This window comes from Hyperolius riggenbachi, chromosome 4, assembly GCF_040937935.1.
Source record: "Hyperolius riggenbachi isolate aHypRig1 chromosome 4, aHypRig1.pri, whole genome shotgun sequence".
Lineage (NCBI taxonomy): Eukaryota > Metazoa > Chordata > Amphibia > Anura > Hyperoliidae > Hyperolius > Hyperolius riggenbachi.
Window position 1 is genome coordinate 285,378,287 of NC_090649.1, and position 27,945 is coordinate 285,406,231.

At 40.0% G+C, this 27,945-nt stretch overlaps 1 protein-coding gene across 5 annotated transcripts in view; it reads right to left on the reverse strand.

The window, feature by feature from the left end:
• Positions 1-262: 262 nt before the first annotated feature.
• The window catches only part of FAM184A (family with sequence similarity 184 member A), a 306,218-nt gene continuing 278,535 nt past the window's right edge, over positions 263-27,945 (reverse strand). For 3 of the 5 annotated variants that reach the window (XM_068231371.1, XM_068231369.1, XM_068231370.1), the window contains exons 15-18: positions 27,000-27,146; positions 11,448-11,565; positions 11,074-11,178; positions 1,643-2,475 (exon numbers count right to left, since the gene is read on the reverse strand). In XM_068231371.1, coding sequence (XP_068087472.1) covers positions 2,272-2,475; positions 11,074-11,178; positions 11,448-11,565; positions 27,000-27,146 — 574 coding nt within the window. In that variant the 3' untranslated portion in view covers positions 1,643-2,271. Of the gene's footprint in view, positions 982-1,642; positions 2,476-11,073; positions 11,179-11,447; positions 11,566-26,999; positions 27,147-27,945 lie in introns of those variants that run through there. The other 2 variants (XM_068231373.1, XM_068231372.1) reach the window with 2 other exon arrangements.

The following is a 27,945-nucleotide window of genomic DNA, read 5'->3' on the forward strand; positions in this document are numbered from 1 at the left end:
GTGTGGTTTATTACAGAATGAAGATGGCAGCCTTCATATTCCTCTCACTTCAGGTTCCCTTTAATCGGTGTTCTGCAGTGAAGCATATAGGTGCTGAACAGTGTACTTTGCTGTGTTTGTACATATAATCTCTACCATAACTTAAGTGCATAGTCCAGATTGTCCATAAGTTTGAAAACACCTCATTAGTGAATAAAGACGTATTAAAAAAAAAATGAAATGAAGACACTGACAGTCTTGCAATAACAATATCAAACATGAATTCTTATAAGAAAAATATTTTTTATATCATAAAAGTGACTTCCATAGGAAATAACACACTGGGATTCAGGGTTGGATGTTGTTACAAGAGGAATACAATTGCCATACATAGTATATACATACCAATCAGAAGCTGAGAATCTGACTCCAGGCACATTGTTATTTTCTGGTGTCAAACTATGAAACATGTAACTGAAACAACAGCTATCTCAATGCTTTCAATATGTGGCTAGTTCCTTTGAGAAGGCAAAGAATTAAAATCAGTGCAATGTGACATGGATCATTCCAGCACTGAAATAGGTATAAGGTGAATTATGCTGGCAAAAAAACAAAACAAAACAAAAAACTCAAAGGGGAAGGAGGTAGTACAGTTATCCTACAAAATTAGGTTTTGTCAAAGTTTAGAGACTGAGCTCAGTAAAAATGTCAATGAGGTTACCAAGGACTAAAAGGAAACCAGAGTGTTATTGAACAGTGCATTTCCAACTGGCGACAAAGACTCGCGCTCACAGTGTTCGACAGACAGTATTAACGGCAAAGCTTGGTCACATAAGGATTTGTCAAGGTCATGCTTGTACAAACAGTCTACATCAAAGCTGTGCCACAATAGAAAGAGAGACATGGTCAAATACAGTCTCTTAGAATGTGAAGTATCTGGCAAACCATTCCTGGCGTTGCGGGTCTGGTGATGCCACCGGTGAAGTTTCAGTCTGGGGAGGGCTATATCCCAGAGAGAAAGAGAGATACATTACAAAGCATACATGTTAAAAACATGGCACACAGGAGCTGCAAGAAAGCAGGTCTAGTCATATCTAGCAAGCACAAAGCACACGCCAAAAGCCACACTGCTTCTGTTTATTTTTTTTCATATTGTCCTTGTGTGACACCTCTGCACATCCACTACATTGGAATACATCAGCAGCATGGGCTATTATGGGAGATTTCTCTATATTAGCTTCAATGAAAATAATTCATTGGTTAACTTTCCCATATGCCTTTGGTTTGTGAAGAAGCCCTCTTTTAGTCTCCTTTTTAATTGGAACAATCATTTGTGAGAAGTATGATTACCAGGGTCATGTCCCACAGGAAGGTGCTACACAAGCACGGTATACTTCTCATCTGCTGAGCACGAAACACAATAAATCCTAAGAGCAGGGACATTCAATTCACTGATATTGCCCTGCGGTGCCATGCAGTTATTATTTATAACACACTTGGAACAACAAATAAGTAGATTTATATGTGGTTTAACAGAAGTGCCCATTTACATGTTGGACAATGCTTTTTTTTACAGGGAAGGAACTGTTATAGTGGTGGAGGTCCACTGAACAGAAATCTACGACATGTCACTCTATATAAAGAAGCACACATGGACAATTCGTTGGACGGCTGGAGCGCGTACATGCAAAATGTTTATTGTTAAAACATTCACTTTCATGCTCATTAAAAATATATGCATTGCTGGCTAAAAGTACAAATGTTACATGTACTTGGTGTGTTCAGTGAATAATATTTCCGTCCTCCTTTAAAGATTTAATAGGAAGAGTAGATGCAAGATTGTGTAGCCATAGGGCGCTGCTGCAACATTCATGAAACAGAATATGCTAGAAAAGCTGTTATTTGGGGTCCAGGAGGAAGAATCTGTCATAGCAGCTTTCATGTAATTGAGGTTGATTAAAAGTGCCAGGAAAAACCTACATGTGATAGGCTTTTAATCATATGAGATGTTTCAGAAAGGAAAATTCTCAACACTAATTACATGTAACAAGAACATAGAAATGGCTTTAAATAAATATGTATACAGACATGCATAAGCATTGTAAGTGCATAAAAAATGGATACAAAAGGATAGCAGTGTACAATACAATCAGCAGACGATGACACAAGTAAAGTACATGCTCAAAAAAGGAGCACTAAAAAGAGGCTGCAGAAGCCAAAAGAATCCAAGGCTATAGCTGTAGTTCAGCAGCACTTTCATGACCAGTGACAGTTGGGCTGGCGAGGCAGTGCTCACCTCAAAAAGGTCTTGGCCTCTTTGGGTGGTACAGGCTGTGGCAGAGGCTTGCTGCTGTTGAACTCAATATCGTGGATGGGTGAGTTTGGAATGGGCTCCAGGCGGGTAGGATGTCCATTTCCCATTCCACCAGTCTCCACAGCACTTAGGTTAGGGGCACTCACAAACCTGTTTGTAGGCTTATCATTCTTCTTCTTTTGCTGTTTTGAAAACAAGTGAGGTAGTTTAAATCTACATTACAGAGAGCATGTGTGTCAGATGAAACACAAAGTGTAACAGGAGCACCAAGTCCTTTGTGTGCATTTTTTGTTTTAATTATCCTCCAGAACAATGTGCAATATAACAGCTGAGCTTTACTACAGTATCAACCCTAACGAAGTGGGCAACACTGTACTTCAGAACTCTCCGCTGAGTGTAAATGACTTGCATGTGCTTTTGATCACTTAACATTTTTTGATTACTTAAAATACTTAGCTTAAACCTTTATGAATTAGCTTTGGCTGGTAAGATTAATGTTTTATTACAAATATCAAAATTATTAAAGTTGCAGGCATGTGACTCCCCTTGAAACCAAGTAAGTAAGCGTGGTCAATGAGATGCTAAGAATTCCAGCTTGCATGCAGGTTTAGCCACCACAGGACCGTGCAGCTCTCTAGCCTTTTAGTAATCAGAGCTTTTTTTTTTTTATTTTCCATATATGATTGCTGTGATTGGCTTAAAGTGATCACAGGTTCTGGAGCCAATAAAATGGGCACAGGATTTAAATTTCAATAGACAGCTGAGTTTGGTAGTGAGCAAGTGCGATCACATCAGGAGTCGGTGTCATTAAATCTATGCCATATCAGCCTTAAAGGGGACCTAAAGTTTGTGCATGCCAAAATGTGTAAAACAAAATGTGTGCCTTTAACAAGTATGAGTACCTAATGTGCTCTGTAGTCATCTCTTGTCTCTGCCTGCACCCACTTCCACCTGAAGCTACGCCCCCATAAGAAAAAAAAAACAGTGTTGAGCTTCAGTGTTATGCTAAAGGTCGCCACACACCATACAATTTTTTTCAATATCTGTTCAAATTAAGAATTGCAATCAATTTTTCTGACTGATTGTAACATTTAAAAAAATATGACCAATGTACCATACACATGTTCAATTTTTCCTCAATTATGATAAAAATGATTGGAAAATCTGAGAAAATTGCTAGGGTGTGTATATTAATAAATTGACAATCCAACACACACACACCATACAATCTTTAGTAGAAATTGAAGATAAATATCTGGCATTCCAGATCGATTTAAATCGAAAAAAAAACGGAAATCCGATCTGATTTTTCAGTCAAATGAAAAAAAAAGCTTTTGATTTTTTCGAGAGATACGATCTTTTTTATCGAATTGCTTTAAAAAATTGGATCATTTTATTGTATTGTGTGTGGCCACCTCAACACGGCTCTCACAGCTCACAGAGACTTGCTTTCACAGCTCACATAGCCATTGCTAGCCCCCCCCCCCCCATATGTTATCACTGCCATGTGACAGACGCTGACTCCAGATAACCAAGCCAATGGCAGCTGTGGAAAGCCTGCAAGAACGCCCCCAGTGTTTGCTTTGAGCAGGGGATCCCTCTCCTCCCTTCACCTTGAGATTAGCAACAATTATTGTCCCCAATTTTGGGGGGTTATAGTGCGGCAGTGGGGGAGGGCAGAGAGTGGCGTGGGGGGGGGGGGGACACAGAGGCATGTCATGAGCCAGGAACATGCCTCTGTGTCCCATCTGCCCCCCTGCCACACTGCCTGGTTTTAGGGAAGGGTCCTAGCATTAGAAAGGGGTGAGGTGCCAGGAAAACTGGAACAATTATAATCTCATTTCACTACGGAAGCTGTTGTACTGGAGTAGCTGCATTTTCTTTCTCACTAGTTATGTGATCTTAGCCAGAGCATCCCCTCTCATCACCCACTGGGTGAATGACACAAATTACACCACTATGAGGTTCAGAGATTCTCCAACTGGGCATCTAAATGAATTTACTACTAAGCTATTAATTAGCAGTTACGGATGCAACTAATTAGAGACAAGCTCAGTCACTTAGGATAATCTAAAAACTGCATGTGGTCATTGAACCTGAGTTTGTTAGCATTTATGGCCTATGTGGTTTTTGGTATATTAAACATTATGTTTCACTTGCTTGCAACTGATATACTTGAGTGCTACAGTTGTGCTCATAAGTTTACATACCCTGGAAGAATTTATGATTCCTTAACCATTTTTCATAGAATATGAATGATAACACAAAAACTTTTATTTAACTCATGGGAAGTGGTTGGCTGAAGCCATTTATTGCCAAACAACCGTGTTTACTCTTTTTTTAAATGATAATCACTACCCAAATGACCCAGCTCAAAATATACATAGCCTGGTGATTGGGCCTGATAACATGGACACAACTTAAAACAAACGGGTTTTAATGGCTATTTAAGGTAACCTTCTTCACCTGTGATCTGTTCGCTTGTAATTAGCAGTTGTGTATAAAAGGGTTAATGAGTTTCTGGATTCCTGACATACCCTTGCATCTTTCATCCAGTGCTGCACTGATGTGCTTTGGATTCTAAGTCATGGGGAATGCAAAAGAAATGTTGAAGGATCTGTGGGAAAAGGTAGTTGAACTCTATTAACAGGAAAGGGATATAAGAAAATATCAAAGGAATTAAGAATGCCATAAAGTATCCGGCTTACAATATGCCAAACAGCACAGAGACAAGCCTCAAACCTCCTGGCACAAAGTCATTTGGAGTGATGAGACTAAAATGTAACTCTTTGGCCACAACCATAAACACTACATTTAGAGAGGAGTCAACAAAACCTATGCTGAAAAGTACACTGTTCCTACTGTGAAACATGATGGTGGATCACTGATGTCCTGGGGGTGTGTGAGACAAAAAGGCACAGGAAATTTGGTCAGAATTGATGGCAATATGACTGCAGCAAGTTGTCAAAAAATAATGGAGGAACATTTGTACTCATCAGCCAGGAAGCTGAGCATGGGATCTACTTGGACATTCCAACATGACAATGATCCATAACACAAGGCCAATTCAACCTGTTACAGCAATTTGACCTGTTATTGGCTACAGCAATATAAAGTGGGGGTTCTGGAGTGGCTATCTCAGTCTCCTTACCTCAATATCATTGAGCCACTCTTGGTAAGACCTCAAAGACAATTTCATGCAAGACAGCCAAAACAATTATGGGAGCTGGAGGCTTTATGCCAGGAAGAATGGGTAGCTTTACCATCTGAGAAGATAAAGAGCCTCATTCACAACCACCACAAAATACTTCAAGTGATGTTAAAGGGGGCAATACACAGTATTAAGAAACAGGGTATGTAAACTTTTGATCAGGGTCATTTGGGTAGTTTGTATAGTGATTATGGTTTAAAGTGAGAAGAATATAGAGGCTGCCATATTTATTTCCTTTTAAACAATACCAATTGCCCAGCAGCCATGCTGATCTATTTGGCTGCAGTAGTGTTTGAATAACACCAGAACAAGCATGTGGCTATTCTTGTCAGATCTGACAATAACGTCAGAGACAGCTGATCTGCATATGCTTGTTCAGTGTCTATGGCTAAGTATTAGAGACAGAGGATCAGCAAGATAGCCAGGCAAGTGGTGATGTTTTAAAGGAAATAAATATGGAAGCCTCCATATTCTTCTTGTTACAGTTGTCCTTTAAAAAGAGTAAATACAGTTGTTTGACAATAAATGACCTTAGCCAACTACTAACCATGAGTGAAAGAAAAGTTTTTGCTTTAACATTCATATTTTGTAAAAAATGGTTACACAAATCATAAATTCTGCCAGGTTATGTAAACTTATGAGTACAACTCTAAAATGCAATAAGCTGTTAACCTTGTATACCAAATGTTTTAACCAGTTAGCTACTTCCAGTACAGCCACATCTCTGCAACAGACTCTTTTTCTTGCTTCTAGTGGTGTTTTATTACATAGCTCTTACATAGTATACCTGAAACACACAACTTTCTAATCATTTTAATTAATACGTTATTATTATTATTACTACCACATTTATTAATGAATTTGTGATTCATGTATGTATTATTAATTTAACATGAACTCATATATTTTTAATTTGCTGATGTTGTTGTACGGTAAGTTTATTTTTTAAAACTTTTTTAATAAACTGTAAAGTTTCTTTTTTCATTTTTAATAGAAAAACACACACTTTTGTCAGCAATGAGTTCTCTCCTCATACTACAAAGCACTGAGAAAATAACAGACCTGTCACAGCATCTTGTCTCTCCCCTGGTCATTTAAACACATGAAATGTCGAGTGCCAATTGGCTGCTTCACTTTCAGCTTCTGAACTGTATGTACTGTACTGTACAAGTCTAGAGGTACTGAATAACAGTACAATTTTTAAGAACAATTATTTATTTTGTTCAATTAACTAAAATTGGAAATAATCAGTTGGATAGAAATGATAGTATTCGTTCAACGATGCCATAATCTTATTTTATATCAGATATGATCATTCAAATACACCAGGCAGATCAATATAACGGCTATTTACAATCAACTATATGATCATTTTTATATCTATTGTGACCTTTTTTTTACATTTCAAGCAAATGAATCTAATTGAAATAAAGACGTGTGTGGGTGTGTATACCACTTGAAGACCACAGTGGTAAACCCCCCTAAAGACCAGGCACATTTTTAATAAAATAGCCACTGCAGATTTAAGGCCAAGCTGCAGGGCCACACAACACAGCACACAAGTGATTCCCCCCCACCAACAGAGCTCTCTGTTGGTGGGGTCTGATCGCACCCCAGTTGTTTATTTTTTTTTAAATAAATATTTATGTTAGTATTTTTTCATTATTTTTTGCTGTTTTCTTTAATATTTTTTTTTTTATAATCCCTCCCTCCCCCCAGCCAGCCAATCCTGGCGATCGGCTGTCATATGCTTCTGCCTATGAGTGCTGATTGCTCTCTTCTCCCACAGGGGGACAGCCATGTCACACGGCTGTCCCCAGTACAGTGCTGCTTCTGATCACAGCGCTGTACTACAGTAAAGACTGCGGTTTCGCCGTCTAACAGTCAGACTGAAGGCGGGGCGGTGCTCCGCCCCCCGAGCAGGAGATGCGCGCGCAGCCTGCGTGCAATCTCCTGCAAACTGCACCCCCAGGACTTGACGCCGATCGGTGTTAGGCGGTCCTGGGGCTGCCGCCGTGGCCACGCCCATCTGTGTTAGGCAGTCCCCAGGAGGTTAAGGGTGGGAACACACTAGGCAGTGCAGGAAAAATAGGCCCCTTTTACACTTAACCTGCTGGGCGGTATGGACGAGCTCAGCTCGTCCATTACTGCTGGAGGCTGCCGCTCAGGCCCTGCTGGGCCAATTTTGGTCAAATAAAAAGGAGCACACGCAGCCGGCACTTTGCCAGCCGCGTGTGCTACCTGATCGCCGCCGCAGCTGGATCGGAGGCGGCTGACGTCAGGACGTCGGCTGACGTCCATGATGTCACTCCGCTCGTCAGCATGGCGACGAGGTAAGCGAAACAAGGAAGGCTGCTCATAGAAGAACGCATCCGGAGCACCCTCTAGTGGGCTTTCATGCAGCCAACTTTCAGTTGGCTGCATGTAATAGTTTTTTTTTAATAAAAAAAAAAACCCTTCCGCAGCCGCCCTGGCGATCTTAATAGAACGCCAGGGTGGTTAATCAGTTGCTCTCAGTTATAACTGAAAGAAAACTGATTTTCAAAGTAATGCTGATGTTTTCCTATGGCACAGTTCCCACTATACGCATTTTAACTGAAATATTTTTCACAATGCACTGCTATGGAAAAACATGCACCAACAAGTACTAACCCATACTAACGCACATTAACGCATACCAACTGTTACATGTAAAAGGAGCCTTTAACTTTTTTGCTGCATATACATTTGTGCGTTTTTAGTGCGTTTGCGTTTTTTCCGCACATGCGTTTTTCTTGCATTTTGCGTGCATTTTAATGCGTTTGCGGTTTGCATATATAGATCGCACCCACATTTTATATGTGTTTTGCATGTGTTTTTTAATGCATTTTATGCAATTCACTAGGAGGTCAACAGGAAGCGGAAATACATCAAACTTGTTTTTAAAAAAAAAAACACATAAAAAAAGTTTACAAAATGCATAAAAAACAAACTAAAACGCAATACCTCTACGTCACCATTGACTTTCATTATGTGCATTTTAGATGCATTTTGGTAACATATGCAGCAAGACCAGTGTTTTTAAAAACGCACATTGCAGAACGCAAACATATGCATTTTTTCATGCAGCCCATTGACTTGCATTATGTGCATTTTCCGCAACGCTAGTGTTTCTGCCTAGTGTGTTCCTACTCTCAAGGAAACCTATAGTATGAAGGCTGCCATGTTAATTATACTATAATATTCCATTTACTTGGCTTTTGCACTATATGCCGAATGCATAATAATTATAATGTAATAGTTTGAGTCATACATCCAAAATAAGCATGAGGTTCAGATGTTTTGGGGTCCACTCTGACTCTCCTAAGTTTTGCAGGTACAGTATGTCACTCTAAGGGCACAGATGATAACACCAAAACATACGCATTGTGCTAAACCACTGGCATTGCTTTTTGTAAAATAAAAAATGTTTAGATGATGTTTATATAAATCTACTTACCCAAAATACCAGGGCTGTGGAGTCGGTCCAAAAATCCACCGACTCCGACTCCTCAGTTTAGGATTCCACCGACTCCGACTCCTCTAATTTGCATATTACAATTTTGTTGATTAAAAGTATGTAACATGAAATTCGTCTCTTAACTGCCAACGCTTAGGAATTTTACAAGACAACTGAAGTGAGAAGGATATGTAGACTACTATATTTATTCCCTTTAGACTAAAACTAGTCCTTGGTAAGAGTACTTGTAAAAGGTACAAAGCGGAACAAAGAACATCTATCAGGCCCTAGGCCACTGATGGCTAACCTTGGCACTCCTGTGACAAAACTACAAATCCCATCATGCCTCTGCCTCCCCAAGTTATGCTTAGAGCTGTCAGAGTATTGCAATGCCTCATGGGACTTGTAGTTCCACTACAGCTGGAGTACCAAGGTTGGCCATCACTGCCCTAGGCAATGTAAGTGTGGGTACATGTAAGAATGATGTGCAGGTACTCTGCAGGGGAATGAGGAGATTGTAAACAGACAACACCTCTGTGTTCAATGTGCACAGCATTCTCAGTGGATTCTCTGCAGCTCTGTGGGGAGTGCATATGTAGAGTATAGTACTACTGTGTAACAAAGTAAACCTGAGACAGATGAAATTAAAGTTTTATACATACCTGGGGCTTCCTCCAGCCGCCTTCAGGATAATCAGCCCCTCGTTGTCCTCCTCCACCACCTGGATCTTCTGCTATGAGTCCAGGTACTTGAGCCAGTCAGGCGTAGTGCGCATGCACACACTCTGCCGCCAGGAGCATACTACACCTGTGCAGCACTATTGCGCAGGTGCAGAATGTTCCTGGCTGTGGGAGCGGCATGCGGCCGGACAGCGCTGACTAGCTGAATTACCAGGACTCATAGCAGAAGATCCGGGTGGTGGAGGACAGCGAGGGACTGATTAGCCTGAAGGGGACTGGAGGAAGCCCCAGGTATGTATAAAACTTTACTTTTCATCCGTCTCAGTTACCCTTTAATTTGTAGTCACCAAACCAAATTTTAATAACATATCACATTATTTGATTTCATCAGCAAAGGGAGTGCATACATTTGCATAAATCAGCATCAATGCAGAATTATTTTCATCTCGTTGACCATCTCTATTAGTGACACAGCTACACATCAGGCTTTATTCTTACAGCATAGATGTTATTTAGTATATATAAGAGATTCCTGTGTACACATCATATATACAGTCACAATCAGATATGTATATCTGACCTTAAAAATACGGGGACTGCTTTATTGAAGCAGCACAAGTAACTAATTTTGATTGGTTTATTTCATTTTTGTGGACTAAGCACAGCTATTACTGTATATATACTGTATATATACATTATTTTTAATGACTATTATCTGAGAAATAGAACATTTTATCATATTTTCTATTTTAATTACAGTTACAAATTCATTAGGAGTCGGAGTCGGTGCATTTTTTCCCGACTCCGACTCCAGGCACCCAAAATTGCCCGACTCCACGACTCCGACTCCACGACTCCGACTCCACAGCCCTGCAAAATACTGTCACATCTATGGCCAGCGTATTTAAACACAGTTAAAAAGTCTAAAGAAAAATAGCTTAAGGGCTCATTTCTACTATCGTGAATTTGCATGCGTTTTTCGCATTCAAATTCGCATAGCAATACAAGTGACTGTTTCCACTTGTCAGGATTCCTTTGCGTTTTTCTGTGCAGAAAAAATTCGCATGGCAGAGCCATCAGAATTCGCATACCGCATACCGCTATGCGAATTGCATACAATGTATTTAATAGGAAATTCGCATGAGGTTTGGGTATGCAAATTTTCATGCGAATTCGCATAGAAACAATGGAAAAGCACACCAGCACTGCCATGGTTAAATTCGCATACATCATCATCCATGCGAATTCGCATGAAAATTCGCATGGACCCGCATGAGAATTTCGCATCCATATGCGAATTTTTACCGCGGCGATTCGCACCGCACAAGTGGAAATGCAGCCTTAGATGCTAACAGAAGAAAGATAGAAAATCAGCACCAAATATTTGTAAGATGCAAGTTTCAGTACATACCTTTACAAGAGGGTTGATAACGCCAACATTAGGACTTGCATTAAATACTTTGTTGAAGTTGGTCTCTCGGTTGACTAGTTCCAGTTGATAGAATTTCTTGTCTTCCTGTATAAAGAAAAGTGTTATTCTAACTGTCATTTTTTCCTTGCAGCTTTGCACGTCCAGATAATTGCCTTCAAACACTTCACCTATTAATATTTTAAGCACAAATTGTTCGTTTGTAAATGCCGCTTTGTTTAATAATTGATAAAATCAGTTATAATTTATGAACTGCTGACTATTTAAAGATCACTGAATTGTTAATGCCAATGGATTTCAGTGGTTAGTATTTAGAAATTGTGTTGTTAAAGGAAGATAACAGTAAAATCGCTCACAATTAGTTTCTTGATGAGTTGATCCCGTTCAGCAACCATGTCTTTTAATTCCGAGATGACCTGTAGATCTTCTGGCCTGGATTCTCTGTTTTGGTATTTCTCCTCCATTTCTGATAACCTTGAGTTTATAGCAAAAACATGATTATACATTCAGCTTACCCTAGTTTGAAGACTAAACAGAAAGTTAAGAATTTTACAGTACCTGCCCATATAATGAAATAAAGCTTCATTAACTCATAAATATATAATAGTGTAGATCACAGGTAAGTATTACTCAATGGAAAAAATAACATGGGTGTGACAATCTTACCTTCCAGCGGCATGTCCTGCGGCGTCTGTGATGGGGTCCGCGCTGCTGGCGAAGCTTCCACGCTGGTCTCCTCTGGCGGCGTCCCCGGCTACGGCGGTGGATTCAAGTGCACACATGCGCAGTGCATCCAAACGGACGCGCGTGAGACCTGAAGGGTCTTATAGGTTAAGGAGGCGGGTATGAGCAATGTCAGCGGTGATGTCATTAAATGACATCACCATGAAGGAGGTGCTATCTATTTGGGGAGTGGTTTTTGGGATGTCTAATTGTGTATTTAAGGCCAGAGCTCTCAGTCGCTCACCGGCCTTGATACTAATCAGTTCGCTGGTTCTTCGCCTAGTCAGTGAGTCTCGAGAGCTACATTTATATATTGTGCTTCTGCACGATATATATGTACTCTAGTCGGTCAGTATATATTTTGAAGTTATATTCGTAATATTATTATTGTAATATTATGTTAAATTAACATCTTATTATATATTTATCTGTGCACCCACTCTTGCCTGCCTCTTGACTTCGCTCTTGTTTTGTCCTTCTGTACCACTGCCATCTGATACACGTGTTAGACTCGGCCTGTCCCTGACTTCGTTATTGCCTGATCCTTACAATACGATTGACATCTGACTTATGTGTATGACCCTGCCTGTTTATTGACTATGATATTGCCTTGTTACTCTGTACCTCGATACAGAGTAACAACTGTGTACAACTACGGCCTGATCCTGACTACGCTTTACGTACTTCTGTTTGTGTATACACTTGTACCCATTTCTGTCTACTTTACCAATTTGGCAATTATTAAACTCAAATATTAAACTCAACCGGCTTTTTGTATTCTAAAATACTGGTGAGTTTCCTTAGACTAAATATTTCTTTAATATTTCATGCATGTCAATTCAAAAGTTCTAGCCTGATGCCCTGGTCTGTGAAGTGCTGGAGAGCGAAGAATCTTTGAAGTTGCTGTGTTCCATTGTTCTGTTTTTTTGCTTGCAATTGCTGTATACTTGTTCCTGCTAAGGACGAGCAGGTGAACACAAAAAATCCAGTTTTGCCTCAGGTGAAACTGAAACTGATATATGTGGGCCATGGCAGGGGAGGTTAACCTTACCTTGATCTCTGCCTCTGGCCCTAGTGCTCCATGCCCCTCTACATCCTCTCCATACTTTCTCCTTCGCAGCTGTAAGGAGGAAGTATCAGGAACAGAAGGAGGAAATATCAGGAGGATGTAGATGGGTGTGGAGGGCTACAGCGAGGGGTGGAGACAAAGGTGAGTTAACCCCCACGTGTACCATCACTCAGTTTTAGTTTCGTCTCATGCGAAACAGAATTTCATGTTCACTCACTCATCCTTAGGCCCTGCCACCACAATGCTAAGAAGCTCTGTTGGTGGGTATTTGAATTATCTGCTGTGGCTTATGATTTATCCATAATTTGGAAAGATGGGAAATTAGTGGACAAGTTCAAATTAGTGCCCCCGCAGAAAATTCAAGATTTAAAGTTGCTATGAACAAATATGAATGTATGGTGGCAAATTCAAATATATGACATTTTGGTTGGGGGCTTATTTGAATTTACTTTTTCCTTTTGGCCCTTGCTATGGACCAATAAAAAGCACTGGTGGCACATTCAAATGCTACTGAGCACTTTAGCGGTGGTGATAGGAACAAATGTCTTGTTGCAGTAAGGAAGACATTAGAAATGCAGAACAATGGAAGAAAAGAGAGCTGCCACCGTGTCACCGTAGCTTGGCTCCACTGAACAGGACACTTGGCTGGTATATAGATCTAAGTTTTGCAAGCTCCCACTGGATTGCAGTGAGAATCCTGCCTAGCAGCAAGGATGGTATTCATTGGTTCACCACTGTCAGGCCTGTAGGGATATTCACTCACAAATCAGCTCCAATGCCCTAATCTACCTCCACACGCTTCACCCTATGTGGTGCGTCCCCGCTTGAACAAGAGGTGAGAGACAACACCTACCCGACTTCAGTTACACCCAGGCATTTAGTGTGCAAGGTATTGGAGCTGAATGCAGGGTTTAGCAAATAAACTTCCAGGCCAAACAAGGATTCAGAGTTAGCAAAGTCCAGAAACAGTCCAGGGTCATATACGGGTAAACAGATATATCGCAGTACAGGAGGGCTAGGCACGAGAGAGGTCAAGAACGGATCCGAGGTCAAACCAGGCAGCAGACAAGGAAGGTCCAATAACAAGCAGAGGTCAAAGTCCAGGTAATCTAAAATAACAAGAGCAGGAACACAGAGCAAGCTAGAGCTAGAAGCTATCACGAGCAATGACAGGAAGCACTCAGCGGGTTTAAATACTACATGCAACCAATCAGTGGCCTGCCACATGCACACAACAGCCAATCACACGCAGGCATCAATCAGCTGATAGTGAGATCAGCTGACACAGATGACCACAACAGGTCAGCTGAGCCACCCAGTACTGACCAGCAAACCTTCCTGACAGTATCAGCCATAGCACAGTGGTCAAGCTCACCACCTCCGACATGGGAGACCAGGGTTCAATCCCAGGCAGAGTCAGCAACCATTATTTCATATTATTTAAATAAAACCCCTGCCTAAGTGTCAGCTGACTATCCTGTCAGCTGACACTACCTCTGTCACCACCTCAGACTATACTGCGACCGAGAGGAGCAGACCCTTACAACCACTCAATCAATGAGACTCCTCCCTTTTACTAAGCAGGATTCTCACTGTTTTATTTGCAATGCAATGGGACCCTGCTTCTGCTCCAATATATAAACTCGCTGGGTGTCCCATGCAGTGGAGCCGAACGTTGTGGCAGCAGTGGCAGAGGGCACAAGATGACCGAAGACGCAGAAGGCAAGTGAGTAAAGCATTAATGCATGCTGCAACAAGCCTAGTGAGAATGCACACTGTCCATTCTCATAGGTTTGTATTGATTCTGTCGGCACCCGCTTCATCTACGCACTGTGAATTATTGTGCCGGTTCCAAATTTGCATTTTGCTTACTGCAATGTTTCTAATGGATCCATTGCAGACTGACAAATGTGCACAGATCCTATAAATAACATAGGATCTGTGACCATGACCATTTCTCAAATGCCGAAACTGTCAGTTTTTTGGGTTAGTAGGAACAAAAGGAGGAAACTTAAACTTAACTATCCATAATAAATAGGTAAAGGGACAAATATATAATGCATTACCTATTTACCTGGGAGGTGCAGAAATTCGGGTGTTCATTTATAGTTAAAGGGGACTCCCAGATATCACCACAGATTGCCTGTGCCTACTGCCTACTCCCAACTCCCTAGGAGGAGGTGACAAAGAACCCTTTGCCAGTAATAATGTACAAGGGCAGTTTGCAAACAGGGAAGTGTTGACAAGTCTTTGCTGCCTCTTTTTTACAAATTGTCCATCAAATTTATGGATCGTGTGGTTGGCATAGCTCAGGGGGCAGATTATTATTAATTTATAAAGCGCCACCATATTCTGTGGCACTGTACAAAGTAAGAAACAAACATGGGGTACATAATACAGACAATGGTGTACACTAATATACAAGATACATAATTAGTGACAAAATACAAAAAAATGATACAACATACAGAATACAAAATATAAAATTGGTAATGACAGTGATAAAAGTAATATGATGAATAAAATGTATAATGATTTCCAAGACACAAAAAGGGGAGAGAGCCCTGCCCCTGTGAGCTTACAATCTAAAGGGAATGGGGGAAACAAGAGGAGGGGTAGTATACGATAAAATATATAGAGGCAGTGTGTTTTAGGATACCTAGTAGGAGTGCAATCTGGTCTTAGGACAAAGGGAAGTGGCTTAAGGTAGCGCATATGCTTGTCGGAACAAATTCATTTTTAGAGAGCGTTTAAAAGTAACAAAGGTTGGCGAGTGACGGATGTGTTGTGGGAGGGCATTCCAGAGAAGATGAGTTATATCAATGAATATGTGAAGTGTAATAACTACTTAGAAAATCAAATGAATGCACACGTGTGCAGGCAGCGAAGACCTGGGCAACCTATATGAGAAACTCATGGATGGACTGAGCTGAGTAGCTCCTCCTAATAATGTAACATTCCTGAGTTTTAAACCATCCATGACATCAAACAATTATACATATTTATTCATGATATCAGCAAACCTAATCGAAGCGTTCATGCTATCCTCTCTTTGTTACACATGAGACTAGCAGTACTAAAAGCATCACTAATTTATTTTCATCCTTCTTCATTACTGACAACAGAACAGTTTAAAACTTGCTTGATAAGGAAAGTAAGTATGACCATAAAAATAGATGTGGATGGTCCACATGTTTCATATTATTTATTAGAGACGGTCAATGATATGCAAGCTTTATGTAAATTGCTCGCAGCTTAGATTTGGGCCTATCAAATTCACTTCTTTTCAATTCTGACTGGCACAGTTCCAAGCTGCATACAATTTGCATTAAATTTGCACAGATGACTAGTGGGAGTGTCTGCTTAGCTCTGTCTTCTGGAGTAAGGTTGCACATCTGATAACATAGGTCCTTCATAGAGCTTTCACAAAAACATCCAGCTGCCTTCCTACTGTGCTGTAAAAAGGATGGAAAAAAATTCTATCCCTATCCCCTCATCCAATTTATAGCTATGGCTGCTAAGTCTTACTTGGCGTCTTAATGGTGGAAGGCCAATATCACGCTACAGCTAGTTGTACAGAGGGCCCACAGACTGATTATATATGAATGCCTATTAGCCATTATGAATGATAGAATGGACCAGTTCAAGACTACATGGGAACCTTGGATAGATCATACTGGTAATGTGGGACTGTCATATACATATGCTCCATTTCACATGAGTATTTTTTGTTCTATGCAGTAGTAGTGGACCTTGTGCACCTCCGGAAAGCCCAGTTTGAATCATACTATATACCTGACACTTGGCCTGACTACCGTATGTTGGTACTATTGTTTGTTGTGTTCTCATTGTTGTGTTCTCATTGTTGTGTTCTCAAGTCCTAAGCTTGGGGCTTTCAGTTATATACAGCGGTGGACACATTTCTTGCATCCCAATAAGCTAATTGAAAAATACTTTGTCTCTTGATCAGTGGCCAACCATGAGACCACTCCAGAATCCACTCCAGAATGGCACACAAAATGAAATTCACACTTAGAATTAAATGGGCATTTCCTGCATTCAATTTGTATATAAGCAGTAGTGGATCTTAGACAGGGCAAACCCTGACAAAGCCTGATTGGGTGAAACGTGAATGTGGCGGGGCAAACACAGGAGGACGTGCAAAGCTTCTGTGTTCCATGCTGATCTCTGCCAGGGTGTGTTATCTGGTGCGCAAGACTCCCTCATAGTCACCGGTGACATACGCAAACATGGCCAGGAAATGAATCTGACTGCAACCACCAGGCAGCAGCACATGAGTATTGTAGTGGCAGTGCCAGACGCCACAGAACTGTATTTGTAGGCTGTCATTTTAGCAGCTATATAACTAATGTGCCCTGCTTAAATGCAACATTTGCCATAGATAGTACACTAAACCTCCAGTGAGTTACTATAGTGCATGCTCTGTGAGTCACCAGGCCCAAAACGGCTGTGTGACCCAAGCAAACCAACAGTGAGTGGCATGGATGTGCTTACAATTTCTGGAATCTGTGGCTTAAAGCAGACGTCTCCATGAGACTGCTGCACATAAAGCAGGACTAAGTCATTCTTGTACCTAGATGGATGTGTACTACTAGTATCTGAGAGGAATTCAAGTATCCATTAGGATCCCGTTGGCTCTTGCTGCTTATATTGAATCTCCATTGCGAATAGTCCATTCCATTACATTATTATAGGCATCATGCAATATAATCAGTACAATCAGAGCTCACTCTAGGTGGAGTGGTTGTGATATGCCTATGTTTGTATGCAAATATGACTAATGAAGTAGTATGAAGGAGGCCAACCTCTTATCTGCATAGTGTTTCTTTTATATTGTGTATGTATAAATGAATAACCACATTTTGAATTATTGGTTATGCACCATAAATAAATACTCTTCATATTTTTGTACCCATTGTGGCTTGTTATTCCTCTATTGGAATAGTGTGGTATGATTGATACTATATGCACTCTTGACCTGACTACCACGTATGTTGGTACTGTTTGTTGTATCCCTATTCATGATGATTTTATTTTACCTTCATGTGTGTGGAATTTATTGTTTGTTTGTGGCTGAATTCTTTGCAGTGCATTTACTGGCTTGTTACCTAGCTATTCCCCACCAGGTGGCATGTTGTTGTTATACCTGCAATGATCCTGTTTTCTAAGAAAGCCTTTTAAAACTAAATTTGTACTGAAGACATCATTATTAGCATTTCCTTGATTATCTCTATGCTGGAGCAGGGAGAGTTTAACGTCTGCCACCTATGCATCCTAAATGCAGGATTTACAGTATAGTATTTTCAGTAAAGCAGAGGATATCTAGTAGAGTGCGTATGTGAGTGCATCCATGCCCATCTCTGTTCAAACACATTGAGCTTGATTTAGTGATGTGTAAAGAGAAACAAATCTGTGTTTATTTCACAAATCTAATCATCTGTTTTTTCAATTCCCCTGTATGACCGTACTGTTGGAAATTAACACATTGGTATTTCATTTCAGGTCACCACAGTTCACCCCACTTCACACGTTAGTAACTCAGGTGTGAAGATGGGGCTTGTTCCTCCTCTGGGTGAAAAACACAATTATTCATTGAACTCATCAACCTGATTCAGCATGAAGAGTACAACTGCACTACAAATAAAATGTGGCTAGTAAACTATGGAAATGATACTGTATGAAAAGTGGAGGATTCCTTTTACAGTATTATAAGTATAATACATTCCATGACAAGTACTGTAGATCATTTTGACTGAGAAATTGCTTTTTAGGTGGATTGTTACTTAAATATGCACATTATTAATACAGAAATGGCCCGTATATAACTTTGTTTTGTGCTTCAAGACTATGAAAGCACTTTACATTGATGGGGTTGACAGGTAGCCTATTGGGCCAATCAAAGTGCAGGGATCACGTCGTTTAAAGTCACTGGACCCGAATGGGCTCAGGGCGGGACCGCAGCATAGCGAGTGCTCCTCTGATTGAGCTTAATAACGCACGTCCCGCTGCCACTAGCCCGCGTAGTGTGCAGAGACTTAAAACTAAGGTGTGCTGGTGTACAGTAATAACGCGAGCAACAGGAGGTTATTTGCACTAATCAATTTAGTGAATCAGCCCCCAATATGTCAAGGTGTCTATATTTTTACAATGGCCACAGATGTTCCTTTTGCTGACCTGCCATTGAGTAAATGCTGCGCAAGTCGACTACTGTTAGCTGAAGCAATGCCTAGTGGCAATCTTTCAAAAGGAATATAATGGGCAAGTATGCACCAATAAGATGATGAATGAGGAAAGTCCATGCACGTCTGTCTGGTGTTTCTATAGCAACACAACTGCTAACCTAATGCTTGCATGACCTAATGCTTGCATGGAATAATCCATGACCTGGATGTTTTTTCTTACTGCCAGCATCAGTCATTTGTCAGTCTGCCATTTGAAAAATGCCTTAAATGAGTGGCTGGAATACCATTCATTAAACAATGCTTTTGAATCCTGCTCTGTTCTGAAAGTCAGCAAGTGAGAGTAATGTCAATAAAGCAAACTACAGGGTATCAACTGTATGTGCCATCATGTGTTCATCTCACCTTCATTACATGCATATAGCAAGCAACTGGGAATAAGGGAGCCAACATTATACATAAATTACAAACTTTATTGTACCATGCAGCCCACTATAGCAAGACTAACTAAAAACCCCCACCTAAAAACAAAGCTATATAGTCCAACCAGCAATTAGACCTGCGGCTTTAACTTTGAGGAATGCATTCCAATCATACACCTGTGTACTGATATAGTCCAATCTTCACGTCCAATTAATTTTGTTAACTAGATTGTAACTGATCCTACCAGGGATCAACATCCAGCTTTTTAATGTACCTCTCGCATGCATTGTTGCACACCTTGTAATAATACCTGTCACATCCTCTTTACAAACACCACCTGTGTCAAACGTCAACTCTGCCCAGCTGATCAGGCAAACAAAGACAACCACTATTAGATTCACCGGCATCCAAGCTTTATAGGATTCTCCAGTTAGCGGATGCTTTTTACCCTAACAGACCATAGATGAATATCCGCCGTACTGCCGCAAGCATGTAGGTGACACTGGCTGTACAGTATCGTAGCCGGCTGGGGAGGAGAAAGATGAAGACATGAGAGATAGGGCTTCGTGGTCCCCGCGTGCGCTGCCAATACATGGTGTGTTTCCTCCTTAGACTTCCTCAGACATGCTGAGGTGGGTGGACCCAGCCCGCCCGTTTATACCTTTATAGGGTTTAGCACGCTGGGACTGCAGGAGAGCGATGGTAAATTTATCTGAGCTGTGAACAAATTTGTTAAAATCCTTATAATTTATTGAAAAATGCTTTATGTTTCTTGAACAGTGATTAAATAAAAAGCAACTAACCATCCTGGATGTGAGCACATGAGGAAAATCCATTCCAAAATGCGTAGAAATATAGTGAGAATGGCACACACACAAAACAAACAAAGACAAATTCCAAACAGATAGTATCTGAACAGTCACAATGGAAGAAGACTCCAGTGTTGAAAGTAATCACAACAAAATCTGAGTCTAGTTTCAATACAAAACACCATGATAAGTGCCCCATGAGATGCAAATAGAATGCATATAACCAAAAAGAAAAGATCATCTGCATGGGCAAAGAAATCAAACTCCACTAATCAAATGTGAAGCTTCATGAACAAAATCTTTATTATATACACAGAGTCCCCAAGTGGTTGTCACCCAATTTTTAAATGTTTTTATCTTGTTTGTCTCATTGTATATAATAAAGATTTTGTTCATGAAGCTTCACATTTGATTAGTGGAGTTTGATTTCTTTGCCCATGCAGATGATCTTTTCTTTTTGGTTATATCCAGTGTTGAAAGTAAAACATAAAAAGTCAGAATGGAAATGTCCAAATGAAACCTGACAAGCCACAAAGTTCATTGGAGAATTTCCTTTGGACAGATAAGAGAGAAAAGAGCTTTTTGACAAGTCACATCCGCTGTATATCAACAGACAAAATTTATCTATTTTCTTTAAAGTACACCATATCTACTGTGAAACATGGAGGATGCTTGGTTGTGTTTCCGGACAGCTTTGCTGTATTTGCTTGGGCTCTCCGGACAATAAAGACATCAGGGAGCAAAACGTATTGCCCAGTGTCACAAAGCTCTGCCTTATTTACAGATAATGTATTCTCCTACAACTGGGTAATAACCCAAACCCAAATAAAATTGTCGGCAATCGTACAATACATTGTTTCATCTGCTGGTGGTAGTACATGCCTGGACTGTAGTGAACTTCCATTCCCTATCAGCAAATGGCCTCTTGCAGACTCAGGACAAATTTGTAACTTGATTTAAGCTACAGGTGGTGTCAGGAACTCAAATTACTTTGGACTCACACCACAAGGTGTACATGTTGACTAGATATTGACATGACGCGCACATGTGAACCTCTAATATAGAAGTTTCTCCTCCCGCAAGACTATTTTTTAGAATATCACAGTTACTAAGTTTCTGATTGCTGCTGATTCCTGGACAACCCTTTCATCTTGTTTCTGCTACCTTGTTCTGTTTGTGCCTGATTTTCACTTTGCATCTTGCCTCTGACCTCACTGCTGCCATATGATTTTGTACTGTGCATTGTTTGCATATATTGTTTAGTGCTCAATAGTTAGCCAGGTTTCTGCAGGCAGCGCCTGTGCAGTGTTCCCCGACCCTCCTGACCCCGAGGTAGGTTTGGGGGGACATTTCACAGAAACAGAGGGAGGTGGAGGAGAATGGGAGGGGGAGTGGTGGGCATGAGGAGTGCCCAATACACATATGCCTGCTCCCCCCCCCCCCCTTCCCCGTTTTTAAATTTCTTTGTGGAAGAAAAGGTATCCTTTAAATGTAGTGCTGCAGAAAACGTGTGAGCATTATATAAATACATAATATAATGCGTAATACTGGGAACACTATCCTTTATATACACAATATGCATATTACAGACTAAAGCCTTTATAACCAGGAGTATGTTAATGTAGTGTTTTACAAGTGGCATGCACTGCAGTAGCCTTGATTTATTATGTATTGACAGTTGTAAGCTCAGTGTTTTTTCTCCAGAGGAAAACAGACATGTGACAAGCTTTACATCATTTGAGAAATAACAGCCAAATCAATAGTGCGGTGGAGGACAGGAAAATCAAATAGCAGAGATTACAAGAGATATTTATTGAAACAATCCTGGCTTTTCTAACGCTTGCAGCTATTCTAAGTGTCTGGAAATACAACACAAGGTGATTATACAAATGGATATAAAAAATAATTCAAAATACTCATTAATATCTATATGAACTGTGTACATACTTCCAAGTAGCCATTTGTTCAAGGCCTATTTTACAGTAAAAATAAAAATGTAAGTACTTTTTGAACGTTGATAAATGGATTCATAAGAAGTGGCTGCAGTAGAATAAGGATAAAATCATTTCACCCATGTAGAGATGACAAAGTATGGAGTCTGATCGCAATCTGGTCAGAGATGTATCTCTTCCTTCCATACACTGCGCATTGCCATTCCATACACTGCATTTCAGAAATGTAATAATTACAGTGTTCTCCCCGGGTTCTTTTAGCCGGGTGCTCCACCTGGCTATTTTTTGGTGAGCACCCGGCTGTCATCGGCTGACCTCCTCATCCTCCTCCCATGCTGCAAGCAGAATTGCGCCAGCCCTGCATTCCCCTGTCGCGCCACACCCAGCTTCTTTTTTATGCCACCCGGATGGAATATTTTGGGGGAGAAAACTGGAATATCTATTGAACAGCAACATTTCACTGCTTGATGTCATCGATCTACAACCACTACCACCACCCTGTATCTATTCAAATTGCCTGTCCTATTGACAATTATTATATCAGATGAAAATCGATTGAAAATATGATTGTGCAACCCTGTTGTTGCGGCAATTTTTAAGCAGATTTGACTGGAGCATTCAAATCTTTTGAAAACATTGATAAGTGTATGGCTACCTTTACCTATCCTTTGCCTGATTCCCAAACTGCCACTCAAAACATCGCTAATTACTGTTGTTTTTTTTGTTTGATGTTTATGTAAAGCGTGCACAAGTTTTACAGGTGCATAGTGGTTTGCACTTACAAGTTTTACAAAAATTGCAGGCATGTGGAAAAATATGCTGTAAAGTAAAACTCGGTTTTACAAATATAAATTGAGATTGTTTATTCTCATCAATATAGTATACAAAAAGCAAAGCGAGCTAAAAAAAAAAGGAAAATCTAAATCGATCAATCAATGTTTAGTATGACTAACCTTTTTCTTTAAAACTTCATACATTCTTGCACAATGTCTAGGCCTTTTTATGCTGGGAATACACAATGAGATTTTTTTAGTCAATTTACTGTCCGATCTTATTTTCGATCGATTTTTCTGATCCGATTTTCTTATCTTTTCTTATCAATTTTCATTCACTTCTATAAGAAATCGATCAGAAAAAATGATCGAAAATAAGATCGGACGTGTTGGAAATTATCTATCAAACCATCTATCTGCTGAAAAAAGCTTAGGGTGTATTCCTAGCATTAGGAGTAAAATTAGGCGTATGATTAACAAGTTATTCCAAACAGGTGTAATGATCATCATTTTCATATACAAGTTGGAAAACAGTAATTGATTGAAACAAAAAACAGCTGCATAGGAGGCTTGAAACTAGGTGAGGAACAGCCAAACTTTGTCATCAAGGTAAGGCTGGGAAGACAGTTCCATGTCACAGGTCATACACAGCAAGAAGACACAAGGTAGTCATAATACTATATCAGCTATGTCTCTCCTAGGCAAATATTTCAAAGCAGAATTAAATAAAGAAGCAGAAATAAATGGACAGTATTAAAAACCGTACACACAGTGGTTGGACAAGGAAACTTAGCATGGCAAATGAAAGGCTAAGTGTGGCAATGAAATGCTTATTTCCCTTTGAAGTTGGAAAATGCCCAGCAGAGCCTTCGACTCAGAACTGGCATAAAACCCATGTACACACATCTACTGTATGGAGAAGCCTGGCCAGAAGAGGTCTTCATGGAAGAATTATGACCAGAAATTCATATCTCCAACATGTAAAAACAAAACAGAGGACACCAAGAGCCCAATAGTGCAATATTGTCTGGTAAGCTCAATATATAATGTAATGTCAAAGGTTCTTATACTCACAAAGGTGGGTTACCATCAGGTAACCACTTGACAGGCAGGTGGGGAGTATTAGTACCTGACCCCACTCAGGTATAAAAGTCGCTCTCTGTAGATAGGAAAATGGGGAAAGAACCCCTCCACCAGGGGTGGACTTAATCGTGCTGTAATATGTACGAACAGAGGCGCCAAGCAGAGTAAAACAATGTTCTAAAAATGATAAAAAGAGGGAAGTCGAGGTGGACTTACCTCCCTCTGGTAGTGGACATATACTCAAATGCAGAGTAAAAAATATACAATTTATTCACAGCTCCATAAAATTGCAACGCGTTTCGCGGTCAACAATCCCGCTTCATCAGGCAGTACAGGAGCATATAAAACTGGTTCAGGTCCATAAAGCATGTGAGCGCCTCTGTGATGAAGCGGGATTGTTGACCGCGAAACGCGTTGCGATTTTATGGAGCTGTGAATAAATTGTATATTTTTTACTCTGCATTTGAGTATATGTCCACTACCAGAGTAAGGTAAGTCCACCTCGACTTCCCTCTTTTTATCATTTTTAGAATATCTCCAACATGGCCAAGTAGCTCTGATCTCAATGATTACAGAAGGTATCAAGGCAGCCTACATCGAAGCACCCAAAGCAGTAATGTTATACTGCGCGGGCCGCGTAAGGGTAATTCAGGGCTCCGGCCTCCGGCTATCACTGGACCCGAATTACATCTCCCTCCAAGTTGTGATGACTCAGAGGGGGAGTAGTTTTTTACGCCGCCAGGTATTTAAGTGGCAGCATGGTGAGCACCCAGATCACTGGCGTACATACACATCTGCAGCCTACATCCACAAAATATCTGTGGTTAAATTAGACCAATTTACCTGCCAAGTCATTTCAAAACTGTAAATAAGTGTACCTAGAAGATTCAATGCTGTTTTGAAGGCAAAGGGTGGTCACAACAAATACTGAATTGACTTAAAAAATGTTTATGTTCATTTACTTTGTATTGTTATTTTTTAAACATAAACCCATTTACACTTGTATCTATAAAACATTCTTAGTTTACAGCATTTTTCCATTCCTGCCTAAACCTTTTACATAGCATTGTATCGTTGACTGAAACAACGGGTCAATATCATTTCCGTCACCTTTTCCAAGTGTGTACATATGTGTACAGGTGCCCGCCAATGCTCAACATTGGTCAACATAGTTCCTCCATCTTCGCATTTCATCTAGACAATGTAAGGGAAATCATACTCATTAGAGTTATATGAGTCACACAGAGAGGAAAGGGGACCCAGTAAAGATCCATAGTTTCCTTAAAAGAACAGAGGGACACAACAAGCCCAATATAGTGTGGTATTCTCTGCGTAAAATGCAAATGGACAAAGTGTAGTAGATTGACACCCACAAGTTCAGGTTGCTAAGAAAAGCAACCACTAATTGCGCATGTGGGAAAGTGCCATGCCCACTTGTCCTTTTTGGATCTTGTCAGTAAACGTGGTCACTTATCAAAAGATGATTAATATGTAGAAAACAAAAGATCAAACATTAGACCTCCCAACAGAGGTGACTAATGGAGAAGGATTAGAGGTGCTCAACGTGTGAACAAAACAGTTAGAAACAAAACAAAATAGAGAGAAGTGTTGGGTTTCCAAAGATGAACACTAAGGGCTCTTTCACATTAGGGCAGATTTTCTGCGTTTCAACGCAAAGGATAAAGTTTGCGTTACCCAAGGTGAAATGAAAGTCCATAGACTTTCATTTTAGCTTTCACATATAACGCAGCCTTTTTGTGCGTTGCGTTCCACTGCACCCAGGCGCAGTTTTTTGGCCAACGCTAGCTTTATGCGTTACAATGTTAGTCAATGTAAAACGCACACTATGCGCGTTTTTAATCCGTTAACGCAGGCAATCAGTCCCAGAATGCAACAGAGGAACAATGTAGAAAGTTGACAACTAAAAGAAAAAAAAATTACCTGCGTTTTTCTATGTGCAGTAACGGATTGAAAACGGATTAAAAACGCACACTCACTGCAGTGCAACGCATATCAAAACGCAGTAAAAGGCATACAACAAAACGTATGCTTTGAGCGTTCTCCAACGCAAGCTCTGATGTGAAAGAGCCCTAAAGATGATTAAACTTTTGTTGATGAAGCGCATAAAACAATGCATTTTGTGGCATACAATCCTTCTGGCTCCCTTAGGTTAATAGCTGTGTCTGTAAGCATGTTTAATAAGCTAGGAGCGCCTCATGGTGAAGAGTCCTAAGACTGCAATCACGTATCTACAAAGTCAAAAATCTTTCGATTATGTTTATTAAGGTCTGATACAGTCAAGACGAGGGCTTCAACCTTTTGGCAGCTAATTACAGAAAATGTTTAGGGCCAGCTTTTTAGAGTTCTATATGATCTCAGATGATCAGTAGACGTACTAAAATGGAAGCCAAACTGCATGCAATACCCACAATAGAAAACAATGCCATTTGATGGCCACCACAGAAAAGGTTTCTAGATGGAAATTACTGTATACTACATATTTTTTGTATCTTGCTTCATAAAAAAGGCCTGCATCACAAAACAAAACAAATAAATAAATATATTTTATCTGTAATCTAATTTAGCCATAATATGTATAGTGAATAGAAAGATAGATTACCGTAGTAATGAAGATAATTTTAGACTGAAAAAAGTTAGTGAAATTTAAGATTGATAACATTATTAGTAGAGGTGTCTTTTAAAAACTTATTTATTCATCTAAGACTAATTTAGCCATAATATGTATAGTGAATAGAAAGATAGATTACCGTAGTAATGAAGATAATTTTAGACTGAAAAAGTTAGTGAAATTTAAGATTGATAACATTATTAGTAAAGGTGTCTTTTAAAAACTTATTTATTCATCTAAGACTTACGAAACTTGTAATGCTGCATTTTTTTCCATGAGCATTGCTTGTGCTTTTGCAAATTCTGCCATAACTGCTTGCTTCTCCCTGATGTGGGCAGCTGTTAAGTCATTCACATCTTCTTCATGCTTCTTGTTTAAATCTTGCTCATGTATCCTTTTTATTAAAAAATGAAATATTTTCTTATACAATTGATGAACCTATTATGGTTATAAATTACTTTGTGCTACATTGGTTGCTGGCTCTTATATGTTGATGCCATGTGATCCTGGTGTAGGTTATCAGAATTTGAAGTTAAACTGACCCTCTCTTATTGCCCTATTCTGGCACTCCAAGCCTAAAGGTGGCCACACACATCATACAATTTTTTCAATATTAATATTTTCAAGTCAAGAATTGCTAAAAAAAAAGAATGACTTTAAAATTTCACAAATCTGACCAAGGTACCACACGCATCTGTTCACTTTTTCCACAATTCTGAAAAAAAATGATTGAAAACTCAGAAACAATTGCTTGGGTCTGTACATCAAGAAATTAGCACAATAAAGGAAAGAGGCGCCCTGGGATATTAAAAGCGTTTAAAAACAGCTAAAAACAATCGATGTTATGAGGTAGCTTACCTCAATGACGAAATCTCTGTAATGATTACAAAAGATTTTTATTAGCACAAGCGGCAACGCGTTTCACGGGTCACAGCCCGCTTCATCAGGCCAATTGCAGTGCCAAATGAAAAAATTCCTTTCGCATAGGGATTGTTTTTAGCTGTTTTTAAACGCTTTTAATATCCCAGGGCGCCTCTTTCCTTTATTGTGCTAAGTTTACCCCCGAACAGATCCTGCTTGAGGGGCGGTGTCACACCACTTGTGGGGTTCCACAGTGGCTGTCCCAACCTTTTTTCAATAAGAGAGCGACCTACTGTCCGGTCCTGGCTAGGACCACCCCGAGTGGAGTCGGG